The sequence below is a fragment of the Mandrillus leucophaeus genome, unplaced genomic scaffold (assembly GCF_000951045.1).
Source record: "Mandrillus leucophaeus isolate KB7577 unplaced genomic scaffold, Mleu.le_1.0 Scaffold81, whole genome shotgun sequence".
Classification (NCBI taxonomy): Eukaryota; Metazoa; Chordata; class Mammalia; order Primates; family Cercopithecidae; genus Mandrillus; species Mandrillus leucophaeus.
Window position 1 is genome coordinate 5,037,259 of NW_012108808.1, and position 17,707 is coordinate 5,054,965.

The window sequence follows — 17,707 nt, forward strand, 5'->3', positions numbered from 1 at the left end:
CTTTAAAATTGTAACCCTGCTTCTAATCTGTGCTTTTTATTTCATTGTACACATTACTTCTATATTAATATTTACAAAACACTGTTTCGAAAATGGGATTCTCTTGTTCAGAAGACTTTTAAATTCAAATGTTATGTTGTATTATACCAAGCACCATACAGTAATTATAATTGTCTGAATTACAGTTGTATGTTATTTTGCATTAGTGCAGACTGCCTTATAGCACCAAGCACTACTATAATCCATCTTCTCTGCTCCAAAACTGAGATTTCTATGTGTAATAAAATGTGTTAGAATTTTCCCAAAGTATGCTCAGTTTTGATGGGTTGATTCATTAAGTTTTTAAAGGCATGAGAAGCTTTTATTGCCAAACATTATATTAATGGAAAAACTTTAACTTGGCTTCTCTATTAGAATAGTAAACTGATCTTGGAGCTCCTAACTAGAAGAAAGAAACCTTACCATTTACTGTCTGTGTAATTTGCTCAAAGAGTAGATATTTCATGTCTACCAGAATAATTTTCTCTGCTTTATACGGATTTTAGCATTTGATTATGTTTTTTGAACAGAGGTTCCTCACCGTGAAGATCCTTATAATTTTATTTCCTTCATCTATATTTCACAGTATTTTGTCACTTTGATTAAGTAACCAAAGAATGTTACCTGTTTGTTAGAAAAAAAAAATTTCAGATACTTCTCACTATAACTATTAGCTCAACACTGCTCTAAGACATGCCTGGGAAGACTTGCCAAATCTAAAAAGATGCTCAGCCTTTCCTAGGTTAAGCCTGTATAGGTGAAATACTATTAATATTTCACAAAATGCATGCTTTATGAGAAGGCCCTGGAAATTTGTCAATAGCTTCGCTCTCCATTTTTATCCTCAAGAAAAACATTCATCAAGCCCTTATCAAATCTCTGTACTCTACCCCAACAGAGCATTTTATTCTATTATTGGTTACTATAATAAACTAACCACAGTCTTTCAGTCTCATTATCAGTAAGACTTTGCTGCTTGATGCTTGCCAGAAAGCTCCTGAAAAGGACTACACTAGGAATGCTGAACTACTGGCACTTCAGAAGATAGACTCTTGGGTACAAGTTTCTGACCTAACATTGCTTAAATGATCAAGGAACTTATCAATGAACTGAGTCAGAATTTCTTTAAGACTTTTTTAGTCCCTGAGCTGACAAACATCATGAACGCTAACTGCTTGACCGCAGATCAAGAATAAGAATTACTAGGAAAGAAAAAATGAATTAAATAAAATTTAATTGTGATTATTTGTTTGGAATATGATTGGTATAATGTTCAAAATCTAATGAATAAATGAGGAAGCCCTTTTTTTTCTTAAGCTATGTCTAATTCTCAATTTAGATTATGCTTTTATAAACTTAAAATGATATTTGATCTTAATAATCTACTCAGAAATCAGAAGCAAATAGTTTTATGTATTTTTACTTTTCAGGACAGTATTGTAATTTTCATGGGTTCAATAAGAATCTATACTCCTTTTGGTCAGAATGTAATTGGACAAATCAATTGTGCAACCAAGGCCATACCTGGAGGACCTGATTTGAGATGATTTTCATGTAATCAGTTATGACAAACCTACTACTAAGAAATATATGTGGAACCAGGCTGGGCACAGTGGCTCATGACTGTAATCCCAACACTTTGGGAGGCCGAGGCAGGCAGATCACGAGGTCAGGAGATCGAGACCATCCTGGCTAACATGGTGAAACCCCGTCTCTACTAAAAAACCAAAAAAATTAGCTGGGCGTGGTGGCGGGGGCCTGTAGTCAAAGCTATTCAGGAGGCGGAGGCAGGAAAATGGCATGAACCTGGGAGGCGGAGCTTGCAGTGAGCCAAGATTGCGCCACTGCACTCCAGCCTGGGCAACAGAGCAAGACTCGTCTCAAAAAAAGAAAAAAAAGAAAAAGAAACGTGTGGAACCAATACTTACACAGCGCTGCCAGGAAACTGTCCTGTTATCTGACTCACAGGATTCCTGAGTCATAAGTGGTAAAGTCACTTCCTAACAACCAGGGACCTTGGCATATTTGGAGACTCTCAAAAAGAAAAAAATTCACCCCAATTTATAGGTACTACAGGTGAAATTTGGTAGAGAATGTATTGGGCTCAGTTTCCTGATGTTAGGGTAGAAGAACAAATAGAGTTTTAAAAAATCCAATCCAAGATTCCTTATGAAAACTTATAGACAGAAATCAATTCTGTAACCTTAGTAGTTGTTTGATAATATAAGGCTCTAGGTTTTCAGACTAAACTCGAGTTCTTTGTTTAATTAACATTCTTGCTGCACCTAAATATTTGGACCAATCCTAATGAGGCCAGACTTTATTTTGATCAAGAATATATTCTGAAAATTATTTATGGTCACATGTGGGGAGACTATAAAAAAAACTCATCCGAAACTTGCAAATAAGACAAAAATACTGGTACATCTTTAAAATATCTACGTAGAGACTGTCTAACGGAATGTACTTAGTTCATCTCATTATTTTCTATTAATGAAGTCATAGACTTAGGTTGCTTCTTAACCTGACTAGATTTTTGTCCAGTAAAGATGCAAACAAGGAAGTACCACTGAGAGAGTGGCTTGAGTAGTTGGAGAATCATCTGTTTCACAGGTCTTCTTGTTCCCCACTTACATTCTAGAAATGGATAAAATCATCTCAAACTGATGCTAAGCTGCAGTCTAATGGGGCTCTAAGCTTTCCGGTATCAAAGCCCAGAAAGTAGTTTAAATGACCTCTTCTTATTTTAAATAGGCTAAAATAAATAGCATCCTTATTTGTGCTAACAAAACTTGCTATTCAGAGGGGGAGAAAAAACGCTATTAACTTAAAAGAATGGCTTGCCAAATGTTTGTCATTTATGATGAATAACTTCACTGATGGATGAACTACACAGATCTCCATAATAATTTCCAGGAAGAAAAGATACACACACACAAACACATGCAAACACACACACAGACACACACACATATATATACACACCCCATTATGTACTAAGAGTACTTATGAAAGAGTAGAATCAAATCTATAGAATATCAATGTGCTTTATAAGGGAATATCATTTAATAGCAAACATTTTAAAGTTCGATAGGGATAAATGAATGAAAATAAGGACAATGAAACATATCTGACAAAGTTCTAATAAAAACAGCACTGTATATACTAACATACATTACGATTTGACCTTCACCACATGTATAGTAGGTACCTCCCTATTAACAAGTGAGAAAATAATCTCAGAATTTGTTAACAGAACAATTACCAACTTGATAAGTAGAGCAAGGACTCAAACCCATGTCTGCGCCTGGCCAGAAATGGCACAGTGGCTCATGCCTATAATCCCAGCCTTTGAGAAGCGAAGGTAGGAAGATTGCTTGAAGCCAGGAGTTTGAGAACAGTCTGGGCAATACAGTAAGACCTCATCTCTACAAAATAAATAAATAATAATAATAATAAAATAAATTTAAAAATTAGACAGGCACAGTGCCACGTTCCCGTAGCACCAGCTACTCGGGCAGGTGAGGTGGGAGAATTGCTTGTGTTCAGGAGTAAAAGGCAGCAATGAGCTGTGATGGTGCCACTGCACTCCAGCTCAGGTGACAGAACGAGAGCTTATCTTAAAAATAATAATATCCCATTGCTGAATGTGTGTGTCTTAATGTATATATGTACTTATGTTAAGTATGGAAAAGAAAGTCTGGAAGAATACACCAAACTAAAAGCAGTAGTAATCTCAGGAACGAAAGGGGGGAGAAAGAAGACTTTCCATTTCTGTATACTTCAATACTTTTAGAATTTAATTGTGTGAAAAGAAAATGTTATAAACTTTACAGTGAGAGATGGGTTCAAACACTGACTATGTGATTTGGGGCAAGTCACTTAACTTCTCTTGGATTCCTTATAAATTGAAAAAACTTATCCAAATTAGAAGAGATAACATATACAACACTGCTAGCACAGTGCTCCCCCTAGTCCCCTATGTAAAAGCAGGCAATTAAAATTAAGAACTGGTGATAATAAGAAATGTGATAGGAATTTAGAGAAGGAAAAGATCACAGATTAAAGTAGTTATAGAAAATTCAAAGAAGCTGGGACTTGAACTGAGCTTAAAAAAAAGGTAGAGTATTAATAACAGGAAATTTGGGGAAAAGGCTTACCAAAATAAATGAAATAATAAGAACAAATACACAGGGAGGACAATGAGATGTACAAACATGTGGCCCAGTGCCTGATACAAAGTATATGCTTAATAAATATCTGTTAAAGTAAATGAAAAGAGGTACAGGTTAGGAAATACAAAAAAATAAGGCTGCTTAGGTAGAAAAGGGCCATATTTTAGAGATTCTGGAAATCAAAAGAGAGATTAGATTTAATGCAGTTGCCAATGCAAGGCTTCTAGAGCTGGAGTTACCTGGCAAAGCCACATTTTAGGAATATATGGTCTGGCAGCAGTAAGCCAGACTGACAGGATATAGACTAATTAGTCAGTTATAATGAATAATTAAGGCATATACATAGACACATGTTATATATAACATACATCACAGAGATAACAATACATTACAGACTGTAGATGAGATGGGCAACTGAACAAAGGTGGCAGCTAATTAGAGGGAAAGAATTTTAAAATATTGATATGATACCAAACTGCCGTAGTAATTATGATTAGCATTTATAGTTAAAAACGAATACACACATAAATAAACAAATTTTGAACTACTTCTCAATAGAGTAAGAGTCAATTTCCTACATGCAAACTTACCTGATCCTCTTGAAACAAAACGCCTTTCTGAGCATTTATTCGCTTAAACAGATCCCCTCCCTCACAGTAATCCATCACTATGTAGAGAGAACCATTTTCTACAAAATACAAACATTACAGTCCACTTTTAAAAACGTATATTAAAAGCATGGCTAAATTAGAGGTACTTAAAGGCTTATTAAAAAGATCTGCTAAACAAAGAACAGGACCATACTCATAAGAATTAGGGCACAAAGTCAAGACATACTGGTCACAAAGATTATATAATGACTTGGGTTAACAGAAAACTCTATCATTAATGATTTCTGTTAAAAATACACCATTTTATTGAATAGTGCTATTCACATTGACCTAAACATCTCTGAATATATTAAAAAATGCAGATATACTTGATTTCATTCAATAAATACAATTTCTTAAATGTCACATATAAAATCATGTTTTTCCACCAATATATCATATCAGAGATGGTTTATCTTTGTTTTCCAACTGGCCACTAATTATCTGCTTTGTTTTATCCACTTTAATCACTTACTTATTAAACAAATACAATAATAAATGTTGTGATAAACTCTAAGGATTCAATAGTGTATAGGACATAATAGGACACAGTTTCCACCCCCTTGGAGCTTTCTTTAATTTTATGCACTTTTTAAATAATTGTATATGATTTGTGAACAAACATGAAGATAGGCACTGCCCTATCCACCTTTATGTCTCAGTCCACAGAGAAAGGGACTTCTATGTTTCTTCCTAGATAGAAAGGACTAGAAGAACACTTCTTTTAATTTAGGCTTTTTTTAATTTTTTCCAGAAAAAGGGTCTCACTATTTTGCCCATGCTGACCTTGAGCTCCTGGGCTCAAGTGAACCTCTCGCCTCAGCCTCCCCAACAGCTGGGACTACAAGCCCATGCTACTGTGTCCAGCTTAGAAGAACACTTCAATCATCCTTTCCATGCCTTACTTCTCAAGTAAGAAAGAGTGGCCAATATCACTTTTAACATTTTCTGAATCACTACATAACACTGAGACTATCACAACTCAAAGAACAGTTTTCCTAGTTCTCACTTCTTTTACTGTCTGTGTTATGGCCTTATTTCCAGTAGTAATTTTTTTTTTTTTTCTTTTGAGACAGGGTCCAGGCTAGAGTGCAATGGCACAATCGTGGCTAACTGTAGCCTTGACCTCCCGGGCTCTAACAATCCTCCCACCTTAGCCTCTAGAGTAGCTGGAACCACAGGCATGCACCACCACACCTGGCTAATTTTTTAAATTTTTGTTCAGATGGGGTCTCCCTATGTTTCCCAGGCTGGTCTCAAATTCCTGGGCTCAAGAGATCCTTCCACCTCAGCCTCCCAAAATTGTTGAAATTACAGTTGTGAGCCACTGCACCCAGCCTCTAGAAGTATTTATTTCTCATACTCTGTGGTGACATTTTTCATCTTTGTCACTCGTGGTGCACATATCTTCTTTTCATTTACTGTTTGTAATGTGCCACTGGGATAAGAATCTATATGATAAAGCTAATTAAGAATCTGAATGACTTTCTATGGTTGACCTGGAAAGATCATCCAAATATACATGTGAGAAATTACAATGTGAAAAAAACTCCTGAAAACTGTATAATTCACTATTTATAAAACATATATATAGATGTTATAATGTATGTAGCATAAGAAAAAGCAAAAAATTACATATAGTATGCTATCATTTATGTTTGTCATGAGCATGTATTCTTCTAAAACTAAGAGAAATAATAAAGCCTTATTTTTAAAATATGCCACTCCTTTTGAATCATACAGATGTTTCTATGTGAAGCAGTCAATACAAATTCAAAATATCTGCTGGAATATTTGCTCAAAACCTTTTAACTTGAAACATTAAAATTTTGTTAACAACAATGAAAAAAAGAAACTAAAAGATAGATACCAGGAGAAAGATAAGAGAAAATTCAAGGTCCTCAAAAGGAAAAGTTGGTTAATATTGTACTTTTTCACATGAAATATAAATCTTCATTTCACTGCCAGCATAAAAAATACAGTACCTTATGACATAATGTATCAATTGAATCACATTTTTATAAAAGTAGAACATACTTTTATAGTAGACACTGAGTTCATCTGGGAACATAGTAACTTTAGCTCTAATTCAGACTCTGAAACTGGTATGTAATATGTCCCCGAGTCATTTCAATTATCTTCTACTTTCAACCTAGATTACCTGTTTTTTAGTTTATAGAAATTTATAATAATGAGAATATTTGGATAGGACTTCAATAAACCACTTTGACCTGCCTTTAGAGAAGCTTTGACTTATCTTAATACCTGCATTATTAAATATAATGCATATAGTTCCAAAACAGTATTATAGCTATAATATTTTAAGAACTTGAGAAAACTTTCACTAATTTAATAGTGAGGTATAGAGGAACATACTGAGTGAGAATACTTTGTAAAGATCAGAACATTTTCTCAGTGGCAGCGGTGGCAGCACTTACAGGAAGTTCAGTTCTAAAATACGTAAATTACTGTTCTTGCTCTGTCCAAATTCTTGCACTTACTGCATTGCTTCTTTTAAAGAAATCACTAGTAACAGCTAGTATTAAATTATACAGGCATAGTTGAGAGGCTGAGGCACGAGAATCAGTTGAACCTGGGAGGCAGAGGTTGAAGTAAGCTGAGATCATGCCCCTAAACTCCAGCCTGGGCCACTGAGCAAGACTCTGTCTCAATTAAAAAATAAAATAAAATAAATTATGCAGGCATGATATCAGTATTGTCACTGAATCAAGCTGATATTCACATGCGTATGTTTTTAAGTGAAAATGATATCTTTTTCCTAAGAATGTATTCACAAAAAGATTTATTAATGTCTTAGGATTTTTTAACTCTCTCACATAATTTATCTGACCTTCAAATGATTCTCTATACTGGACAATATTTGGATGCTTCATGTTTGCCAATACTGCGACTTCTCTCCTTGATTCTTCTCTTTCTTTACTGGACATCTTAAATGGGAGGAGAAAAGAAAATAATAAATGAAACCATTAATACACAACCTAAAAGTTCATCAATAGGCGAGTGGTTAAAATATAATAGTATTAATACAGTTCAATCAACAAAAGACAGCAAGAAGTTAAAAAGAATGAGTTGAATCTGAAAGTAGAAACATTTTAAGATGTCCAAACTAGATTAGGTTACAGAACAGCAAGTACATTTTTCTAAACACATAAATATAAGCACATATCATAGAAAAAATCTGAAAGAATATATATAGGCTATTCTGATATTAGTGGGAATAAAGGAATCTTTTGCTTTTGGTTATCAATTACCCTTTTTTTTTTTTTTAAAGAAAATCTCTAGCAATGAGTTCTAATGTAACCAAACTATTACTTATGAAACCAAACTAAAAATATACTTACTCTTGAGATGTTAATTTCCTTGATAACATACTGTCTGCCATCTTCTGTAGATTTAACAAGAATGGCTTTTCCAAATGAACCTTCTCCAATCTTCTGTAGTCTAACATACTTCTCCATGATTCTTTTTCTAAGGCATCTTTACAGATATGCTAGACATTTAAAAAACTAACAAAAAAGATAAAGCATTTATAACATGAGAGATAAAACATTATAACAATTTCAATGTTTAATTCAAAATCTAATTCTTTAGTGATTTGCTAACATTTAAAAAAAGGATATTTAATATATTTACTAAAAGTTACACTTTATATACTGTACTAGTACAACCTAATTACATCTAAAAAGAGAAAAGAAAAAACAAATGGTGATATTTCAACTTTATAAGAAGGCTTTGGAAAGCCAAATACTGCATATACTTAACGTATAGAGAGAAAGGCAAACTTACATGAATTAATTAGTAGCATTACTTTATTTTCTCCAAAAAGAATGAAAGCCTAATAATACACTATTTCTTGAAGTTGTTTAACCAATCCCCTTTTATTCAACATTCATTTAAAATGTTTGCTATTATAGAACAATTTCAGATAGTTTTTGTACACATATTTTATTGTGTTTATGGTAAGGATTTCCTTAGGATAAATTCTGAATTCAAAGAATATGCCCATGTTACAGTATGGCTTTCAAACATATTAAGTGTCTTAACAGAAATGTCTACTAATATATATTCAGCCAGTAATGCCTGCTACTAGGTACCCTTATTAACACTGGTTATTACTATTTTTTGTATTCAGGGAGATGTTTACTGTAACGTCATTTATAATAACAAAAAACTGATTATTATTTATTAAAATCTTTGAGCAGCAATAACGGGTAATAGTTAAAGAACACTAAAACTTTTAGAGTCAGAGAACTTAGGTTTAAATCTTAGCTTTATCACTTTTCGTTATGTAAACTTATGTAAGTTACTTATCTTTATGTGCTCAGTTTGGTCATACGTAAAATGTGAATAACCATAGTACATATTTACAGAACTGGTAGAAGAATTAGTTAATTTAAGAATGTACTGAAAACAGCACTTGGCACATGTGAGCACTGTGTCACTATTTGTTATTGTTGTTACTCCTTACATCTAATGGGGAAAACGGTGTTTCATTTTTAATTTCTTTTGCTTACCAGTAAATTTGAAAAACTCTTCCACATTTATTGAACATTTTTTTATTTTCCTTTTTCTTTCTTTCTTTTTTTTAAGACAGAGTCTTACTCTGTCACCCAAGCTGGAGTGCAGTGGCGTCATCTCGGCTCACTGCACCTCTGCCTTCCAGGTTCCAGTGATTCTAGGATTACAGGTGTGTGCCACCACATCCAGCTAATTTTTGTATTTTTAGTAGAGATGGGGTTTCGCCATGTTGGCCAGGCTGGTCTTGAACTCCTGACCTGATCTGCCCACCTCGGCCTCCCAAAGTGCTGGGATTAGAGGTGTGAGCCACAATGCCTGGCCACATTTATTGAACATTTCTATTTTCTTCTCTTTTGAACTATTTATCCATGTTCTTTAATCATTTTATATTGGGTTAGTCTTTAATTTGTAAAAACTCCTTATGTGATGAAGCTCTTAACTGTCATAAATGATTTTCCCTTATATCCTATTTGCCTTTAGTTAAATATAAGATATTATTTTGATATAAACAAACGTATTAATCTTTTCTTTATATTTCTACTTTCAGTATCATACTTAGGCCCTTACCATACCAAAATAATCGATTAAGGTCATTAGTATCTTTAGGAATAGTAATTTAAAGAGAGTGGTAGTTTCAGGAGAAGCCAGAATACAATAAGCTAGGTAGTGAAAGCTGAAAAAAGTGTGAGAAAGAGTCATTTGTGTGTGGCACAATAACGTGTACCACCTACTGGCAATATCACCCTTATTGCAGACATACATGAATTTACTATGCTAATCTGAAACTAATAAACATTTAATTCACCTAGCTTGCTCTTTTTTATTTCCATTCATAGCAGGCTTCCAATGTGTGATTCCTTTCTAGGAGAAAATAAGCTTGTCGTGAAACTCTTTTTAAATTTCTGTGGCAGTTTACCATATTTCTCATTGTAAATTTAAAAATCCCATGTTCTCATCTCATCCATCAATGCTAAATTTGTTTTTATTTTGCCTCTAAAAAATGATTCAATCTCCTTAAATGACAAACATCATATTCTGTGCCTGCAAGACCAGACCACAGGCCAGAACTCAGCCTGTGGTAGCACTGATGAGATAATTATGCCTCATGAAATTTTGTGAGAAAGAGCCTTTCTCTACCTTAGAAAACAAGAATGCCTTTAGCAATTTTAAGAGAAACAAGAAAAAAACCACTATTATAGCATTTTAGCATCAGTGAGTTAAAGAATAGTTGTTCCAAATACATTTTCAAGTCCGAGTTGTGTTAACTGGCACAATATAATGGCTCTCTGGGCACCAGCCACAATTTAATGATTTCTCCAGAACATGAATGTTTAATGTATTATATTACTATGCTACTTAGGAAAAAAATCAAGATAAACTCATCTTAGTAATCTAAATTTCATAAATTAAATTAAATAATAGCCATATAATGAGATTATTTCACAACCACCATTATTCTGTGACTTTTTGCCAAGAGAGGGAAAACAAAATTAGTCAATTTGGCCATTCCTTAAAATTTAGTTGCCAATTCCTTTCTAGGGACCACACTAACAAGATGGAAGCTCCAAAAGTCCCTAGTGTTGCATTCTACTGCCAACAACATTACTGAACATTGTGGTTCTAACTCTATGAAGAAGACCTACTGACCCTGTTAGTGAAGAAAGATGACTCTAATTGCCATCAAATATGTCAAATGCAGGCACTTTTCTGAACGACAAAAGACTTGTGGTAGATGACTTTCAGGAAAACAGACAAACTCTCCTTTCTTTGTAATGTCAGTGTACATTAAAGGAAGTAAAAGGGAACGCATGAAAAAATAGATTACTTTCAGCATCTTACAATATATTTAACTGAGCTACTTCCTAGTTGTGAGACTTCTCAATTGAATTATAATTCCATAAAATTTTTCATACCAAATGAAATAGAAGACAGTAACACATTGTACTATAGCCTTCCACAAAATCATAACTTATAACTGAAGGAACATAAGAATCCTGTTGACTTCAGTATTGTAACAAACTCATATTAATGATTGCCTTTTCTACCACTCAGTTTCCAACATCACATTACAACCACAATACCAACTTTACCCACTCTATAGTGTTCTTAAGGTCTCTAATAATTACATCAATCCAATCTCTATAATACATATCTGATCTTGAAGATAAGCAACAAGGAAAAAATCAGAGATTTTTTTGACATTTGAGCTTTCCAAAGAGTTATGTCATATAATAAAGCAATGAATTCAGAATCAAGAGACAAGACGAGCTACATAATCAAAAACTAACCATCTGCCTTTTTGTGGACTTCAGTTTCTTTATCTAGAAACATGAAAGATTTAAATGTAAGGCCATTTTATAGACCTTGCCAACTCGACTAGTCTATGACTCAAGGAGAAGAAAATTAAAAAGTCAGAAAATAGGAAATGTCAACACTGTTTAGAATTATACTCTTCGCCTCAAACAGTAAGAGTGATGGGGAAAGCCATTCCATCAAAAAATTAAAAGAAGTCTTACTAATTTCTTTAGCCTAATTCTTTAAAAAGTAAAAATAAATAAACTGCAATCTACAGTTAAGCATACTAGATTGACCATACATATCTACCTCTACTACTTCTCCGAACCTAACGAACATGACTTTAAAGGAATTACCAAAAAGGCAGAGCAGAAGAGAAGGCAACAGCAATACAATTCTGGAAACTGGCAAACACAAAAGAACACGCAGCAACTGACTTAGGAGGCTAGAGAAAAGCTGTACCTTAAGCCAGCAGCGGGAAATAATTCAGAAACAAGTCAATTCCTACCACAAACTAGCTCAATAATTGGAAGTACTGGGGCGTCTAAGAGTGAGGATAATATTAGGACTCAAACAGGATAGTTAAGAGCTTGTGTAAAAAGTGTCAGACAGTTGGCCTCCTCTACCTCTCCCAGTCAGATAAGTACTCCTCTCCCTTCTTGAAAGAAGACCACAGATATCTCTAGATTGGGTATACCAGGCACAACTAAGAATGCAAATACCATCTATGATCTAGGCGATTAAGTGAAAGTCTACATAAGAAACAGTGAGACTCTCTTTCAACCAAGATGGTGTCCTTAGTATCAGATCACCCCACCTTCAAAAATAATTTAAAACTTGAATAAAATATATAAAGAAACAGCAATGCATTGAGGGGCTATAATCACTGAAAGGTGGGAACATACTAGTGGGTTCTACATTCATCTCATCCTTTTCCCTGAAGAGAGTCTCCAAACTGTGCTACAGTACAATGGAGCTCAAGTACAAAGCAGCAGTCTTGCTGAAGAGAGAAAGCAGTCAGAGTTCAGGGCTACCAGAATCCTGGAGAAGATGAGAAAGAATAGAAGGAGTCCAAAAATCTACAGTAAGTTCTGCTCCTGTTTTTCTGTTCTTAAGCTGTGCCTACATGGAGGAGGACTTAAACAGTCTCATCCTAACAAAGCCTAAAAACAACCATGGATAAAACTAAAGTTATTCATTAATACTTCATCAGACTGCCAAAACAAAACTAACAATGTTTACAAGATACATGTTTCAGAGCCTCTAAGACTTTTCATTCACAATGTCTAGTATCTCATCAAAAAATAATGATGCACATTTATTAAAAAAAAACAGATATAGACTCGCAAATGACTTAAATATGAAGTTACCAATAGAGGACTTGAAAGTAACCATGATTAATGAATATGTCTAAGAAAATAAGATAAAAAGATGGATAAAACAGATTTTTTTAAAAGATGGAAAATTTCAACAAAGAATTAAAATTTATTTAATTTTTAATTTTTTATCTTTTTTGAGATGGAGTCTCGCACTGTCGCCCAGGCTGGAGTGCAGTGGCGTGTTCTCTGCTCACTGCAAGCTCCGCCTCCCGGGGTTCACGCCATTCTCCTGCCTCAGCCTCCCGGGTAGCTGGGACTTCAGGCGCCCGTCACCACACCTGGCTAATTTTTTTGTATTTTTGGTAAAGACCGGGTTTCCCTGTGTTAGCCAGGATGGTCACGATCTTCTGACTTCGTGATCCGCCCGCCTCAGCCTCTCAAAGCGCTGGGATGACAGACGTGAGCCACCACGCCCAGCCTTAAAATTTATTTTTAAAAAGCAGACATTCTAAAACCAAAATATAAAATATCTGAAATTAAGAACTCATTCATGGATTTATGGCAGACAGGACACAGCAGAAGGCAGGATTAGTAACCTATAAAATGAACCAACAGAAAATACTCAACAAAAAAACTGACAGAAAAATATTCAAAAACAACACCACCACACCGGGATGGCGGGGGCGGTGGTGGAGAAAGAAATATATAGGAAGACTCAATATCATAAAGATTTTCATTCCTAATCTCTATAGTTAATGCTGTCCTAATAAAAACATAAGCTTTGGGGCTTTCCCATGTGGGGAAAAAAAAGTTAATTTATTTCCTCATTTTACACTAACCTAAATTCTAGATGCTAAAATACTGAAATGTAAGAAATAAAAGCATAATAGTAATAAAATAAAACATAGGAGAATGACTTCTCTCTTAAGAGTGGGTAGCTTAAGCACAACACAAAATCAAAAAGCTTTGAGGGATTAGTATGACTAGACCAATATTTTAGCTATTACAAAGATGCCACTTTTCTAACAAAAAGCTTGTACATATTTATACGACCAAAAAACGCAGCAATCCAACAGAAAAGTGGACAAAGAATACGAAGTTAAATGTTAACACCAAGAATGAATACAAATTATGTTAAAATGTGCCACGATACCAAATCTCCTGTAAAACGATATACAATTTTGGGTGGGCATGGTGGCTCATGCTTGTAATCCCAGCACTTTGGGAGGCTGAGGGAGGTGGATCTCCTGAGGTCAGGAGTTTGATGTCAGGCTGACCAACATGGTGAGATCACCATCTCTACCAAGAATACAAAAAATTAGCTGGGCGTGACGGCACGTGCCTGCAGTCCCAGCTACACGGGAGGCTGAGACAGGAGAATCGCTTGAACCTGGGAGGCAGAGGTTGCAGTGAGCTGAGATCAGGCCACTGCACTCCAGCCTGGGCAACAGAGCGAGACTCCCTCTCAAAAAAAAAAAAAAAAAAAAAAAGAAGAAGAATTTTAAAGTACAAGGGGTAAGTTTTATATTATGTATATTTTACCACAATTTTTTTTTTTTAAGTACAAGAGACAGCATGTTTCATCAATTAGAATGGCAAAATTCACAGTTGATTATTGTACCATACTGTGGGGGAATAGAAAGAAACAATATGGTGGGAGTATAAATTGGTACAAGCACTAAGGAAAATAATTTGGCAATATCTACCAAAATTACAAGGGTACAGAAACTTTGATCTGGTGATTCAATTTCTAGGAATTTACCCTATAAATATTTCCAAATGTAGGAAAACAAAGTATACACAAAGTTATCCTCTGCAGCACTGTTTCTAACAGGGCAAAATGAAACCATCCACAAACAGTCAACACAGCAACTTTTATACTGATATAATTTCTCAATACACTGTTAGATTTTTAGGGATCAGAATAATAAATATGGCATGCTATCATTTGTTTGGCAAGCATATATTTATGCTTACAGTTACTCATATATGTGTATAAATATATACACACATGCACCCCTGGCTTGCATAAGTGATAACTATGGAGAAATACACAATAAACTAGTAATACTGCCTACAGAGAAGGCAACTGAGTAGTTGAGAAGATTTTTCAATCTTTTGTACTTTCTGAATTTTGAACCATACAAAGGTATTATCTATTCAAAACAATAAATATTAGAAACAATAATATCTGATAGAAATAGTAAGAATACTGGCTAAATAAATTTCTCCAATTAAAATCCTTCAACAATTCCCCATCTCCAAACTCCTCACTTTTGACATTCAAAGTTTTTCTATGGCATCATACTTCTTTTCAAGTATATGAACTATGCCCCAGAAAAAAGGACCTCAGCCTCTAGTCAAATTAGACAGCTTTCCTCACATTTTACTAAGAATTTCTTTTCTTTCTTTCTTTTTTTTTTTTTTTTTGAGACAGAGTCTTGCTCTGTTGCTGAGGCTGGAGTGCAATGGTGCCATCTCGGCCTCCCAGGTTCAAGTGATTCTCCTGCCTCAGCCTCCCAAGTAGCTGGGATTACAGGAGTGTGACACCATACCCAGCTAATTTTTGTATTTTTAGTAGAGACTGGGTTTTGCCATATTGGTCAGGTTGGTCTCGCACTCGTAACCTCAAGTGATCCACCTGCCTCGGCCTCCCAAAATGCTGGGAGTACAAGTGTGAGCCACGGTGTCCGACCCAGAATTTTTTTTTGTTTTTGAGAGACGCCTCGCTAGGTCACCCAGGCTGGAGTGCAGTGGCACTATCTCGGCTCACTGCAACCCCTGCCTCCCGGGTTCAAGCAACTCTCCTGCCTTAGCCTCCCAAGTAGCTGGGATTACAGGCACGCGCCACCATGCAGGGCTAATTTTTTGTATTTTTGGTAGATACGGGGTTTCACCAGGTTGGCCAGGCTTGTCTCAAACTCCCGACCTCAAGTGACCCGCCCACTGTGGCCTCCCAAAGTGCTGGGATTACACGCATGAGCCACCACACCCAGTCACTAAGAATTTCTTTAAAGTCACAAATAAGCAATTTTTGACATAATAAAATTTTGTGAGCCACACATAAAAAATTTTAGAGTATATGAATGGAAAAATTCAACTTCGATCAATCTGGAACACATACTTAGGTTAAGCATTAAGCTCTCATCAGGTGTTTCAGATCTTCTATAGACAGGCTGTCTTGAAGAAAACATTGGTAAAGGCATGGCAACAGGTTTCAAGAAGTCTTTTGGAGCTGTCTGCAGCTACAAGCCATACATACATACAGTTCTATCTGAGCAATAAACACCATTTTGAATAGGGGGAGGGGGTCAATTTATCTTCTCAGGGAAAGCAGCTCTTTATTTTCCTTTATTCGAAAAAGCAGAACGCAAAAATGGAATTTCTACTGGACTTTTTTCAAAATATTTTTTCTTCTCTGTAAGTCTACTCAGACAATATTCAACAGATTTAGTAGTGCAAACTACCAACAGGTAAATAAAGAATTTACATTTGTGAAAAGGAGTCATGTTCATGACTTAAGATTAGAAGGCAGGACATTAGACACAGCAAAATTTACTTGGAATACAATGTCAATGTATTATTCACACGACCTCAAAAGAACTCCTGTGGTCAAGTCTGACAACCTTTGTTAAATTCCTGACAGTGACTTTTACTGTGAAAAAACCTGTTTTCCCACAAAATAGGCTCCTTACATTTCACCTAGAACAATGGCAATTTTAAGTGAAACAGACCTGTAGAACCTCTAATATCAGACAAACCTAAACTAGAAACAAGGAGTTACTTCTCTCCAAATGTGGCTCCCGTCCATCAGCTCTACAATACTGCTGCATCGTAAGAAAAGGTCATTAACTTAGATTGGATGCTACTGTTAATCCTTCATAAACATTTCTAATGAAACTTACCAAGGCAATAAAAAATATTTCTGCTTCTTAAAGCAGATCTTAAACAACAAAAAATAGGCCTGCATAAAAAGTTATGATAAACTCTTAAAGTAGTAGGACTATTAATGCCTTACATATGGAAACTGTGTCAAATCATGGAAACGGAAATCTAAGATTACAGGGTAACCAGCTAACTACTACTCATACTCGCTTCCTAACTGGACACAACATAAGCAATGTAAACGCTTGCTTACCCATACTAAGATTCCTATTATTTTAATCCCATTACCGCTCTAGTTTTTAAAAATACGGTAATGTCCAAGAATCGCTTTGGAATACAGTGTGTCTTAGAGAATTAACATTTAAATGAGATTAAGGTATTTTCCCTGCAAATACTTAAGGTATCTGTGTAATCTCAATATAAGCTGGTCTACGCACATCTCATTTCCAGGATGATTTTTACCATTTTGCGTGTCATTGCTTCCCCCAACTGGAACTCACCTCAGTGACACAGGACGTTAGTAGAAATAACGGTGATGACTAATAAGCGTCAGTCTAGGTGTGGCAGTCTTCCTATGGGGCTAATAAAGCAGAGGTACCATCCCGCATTTTGAAAATGACATCCTGAAAGAGAAACCAAGTCTGTCTAACCGCAGCAGCTCACAGTCCAGACTGAAAGGGGGCACTGAGACCCTCCACACCTGACACTCGCCTTCAGTTGACACCACGGGTTTGACTCCGTCCTGCCTCGGGCGACGCCCGTAAGACAGGTCGACACTACCCCGACGAAACAAACAAACTGGTTT

At 35.4% G+C, this 17,707-nt stretch overlaps 1 protein-coding gene across 5 annotated transcripts in view; it reads right to left on the reverse strand.

The window, feature by feature from the left end:
- Positions 1-17,707, reverse strand: part of NEK1 (NIMA-related kinase 1) — a 218,340-nt gene extending 200,633 nt beyond the window's left edge. For 3 of the 5 annotated variants that reach the window (XM_011967803.1, XM_011967801.1, XM_011967798.1), the window contains exons 1-5: positions 17,603-17,707; positions 17,403-17,525; positions 8,227-8,391; positions 7,716-7,812; positions 4,805-4,902 (exon numbers count right to left, since the gene is read on the reverse strand). In XM_011967803.1, coding sequence (XP_011823193.1) covers positions 4,805-4,902; positions 7,716-7,812; positions 8,227-8,343 — 312 coding nt within the window. In that variant the 5' untranslated portion in view covers positions 8,344-8,391; positions 17,403-17,525; positions 17,603-17,707. Of the gene's footprint in view, positions 1-4,804; positions 4,903-7,715; positions 7,813-8,226; positions 8,392-17,402 lie in introns of all 5 variants that reach the window. The other 2 variants (XM_011967802.1, XM_011967800.1) reach the window with 1 other exon arrangement.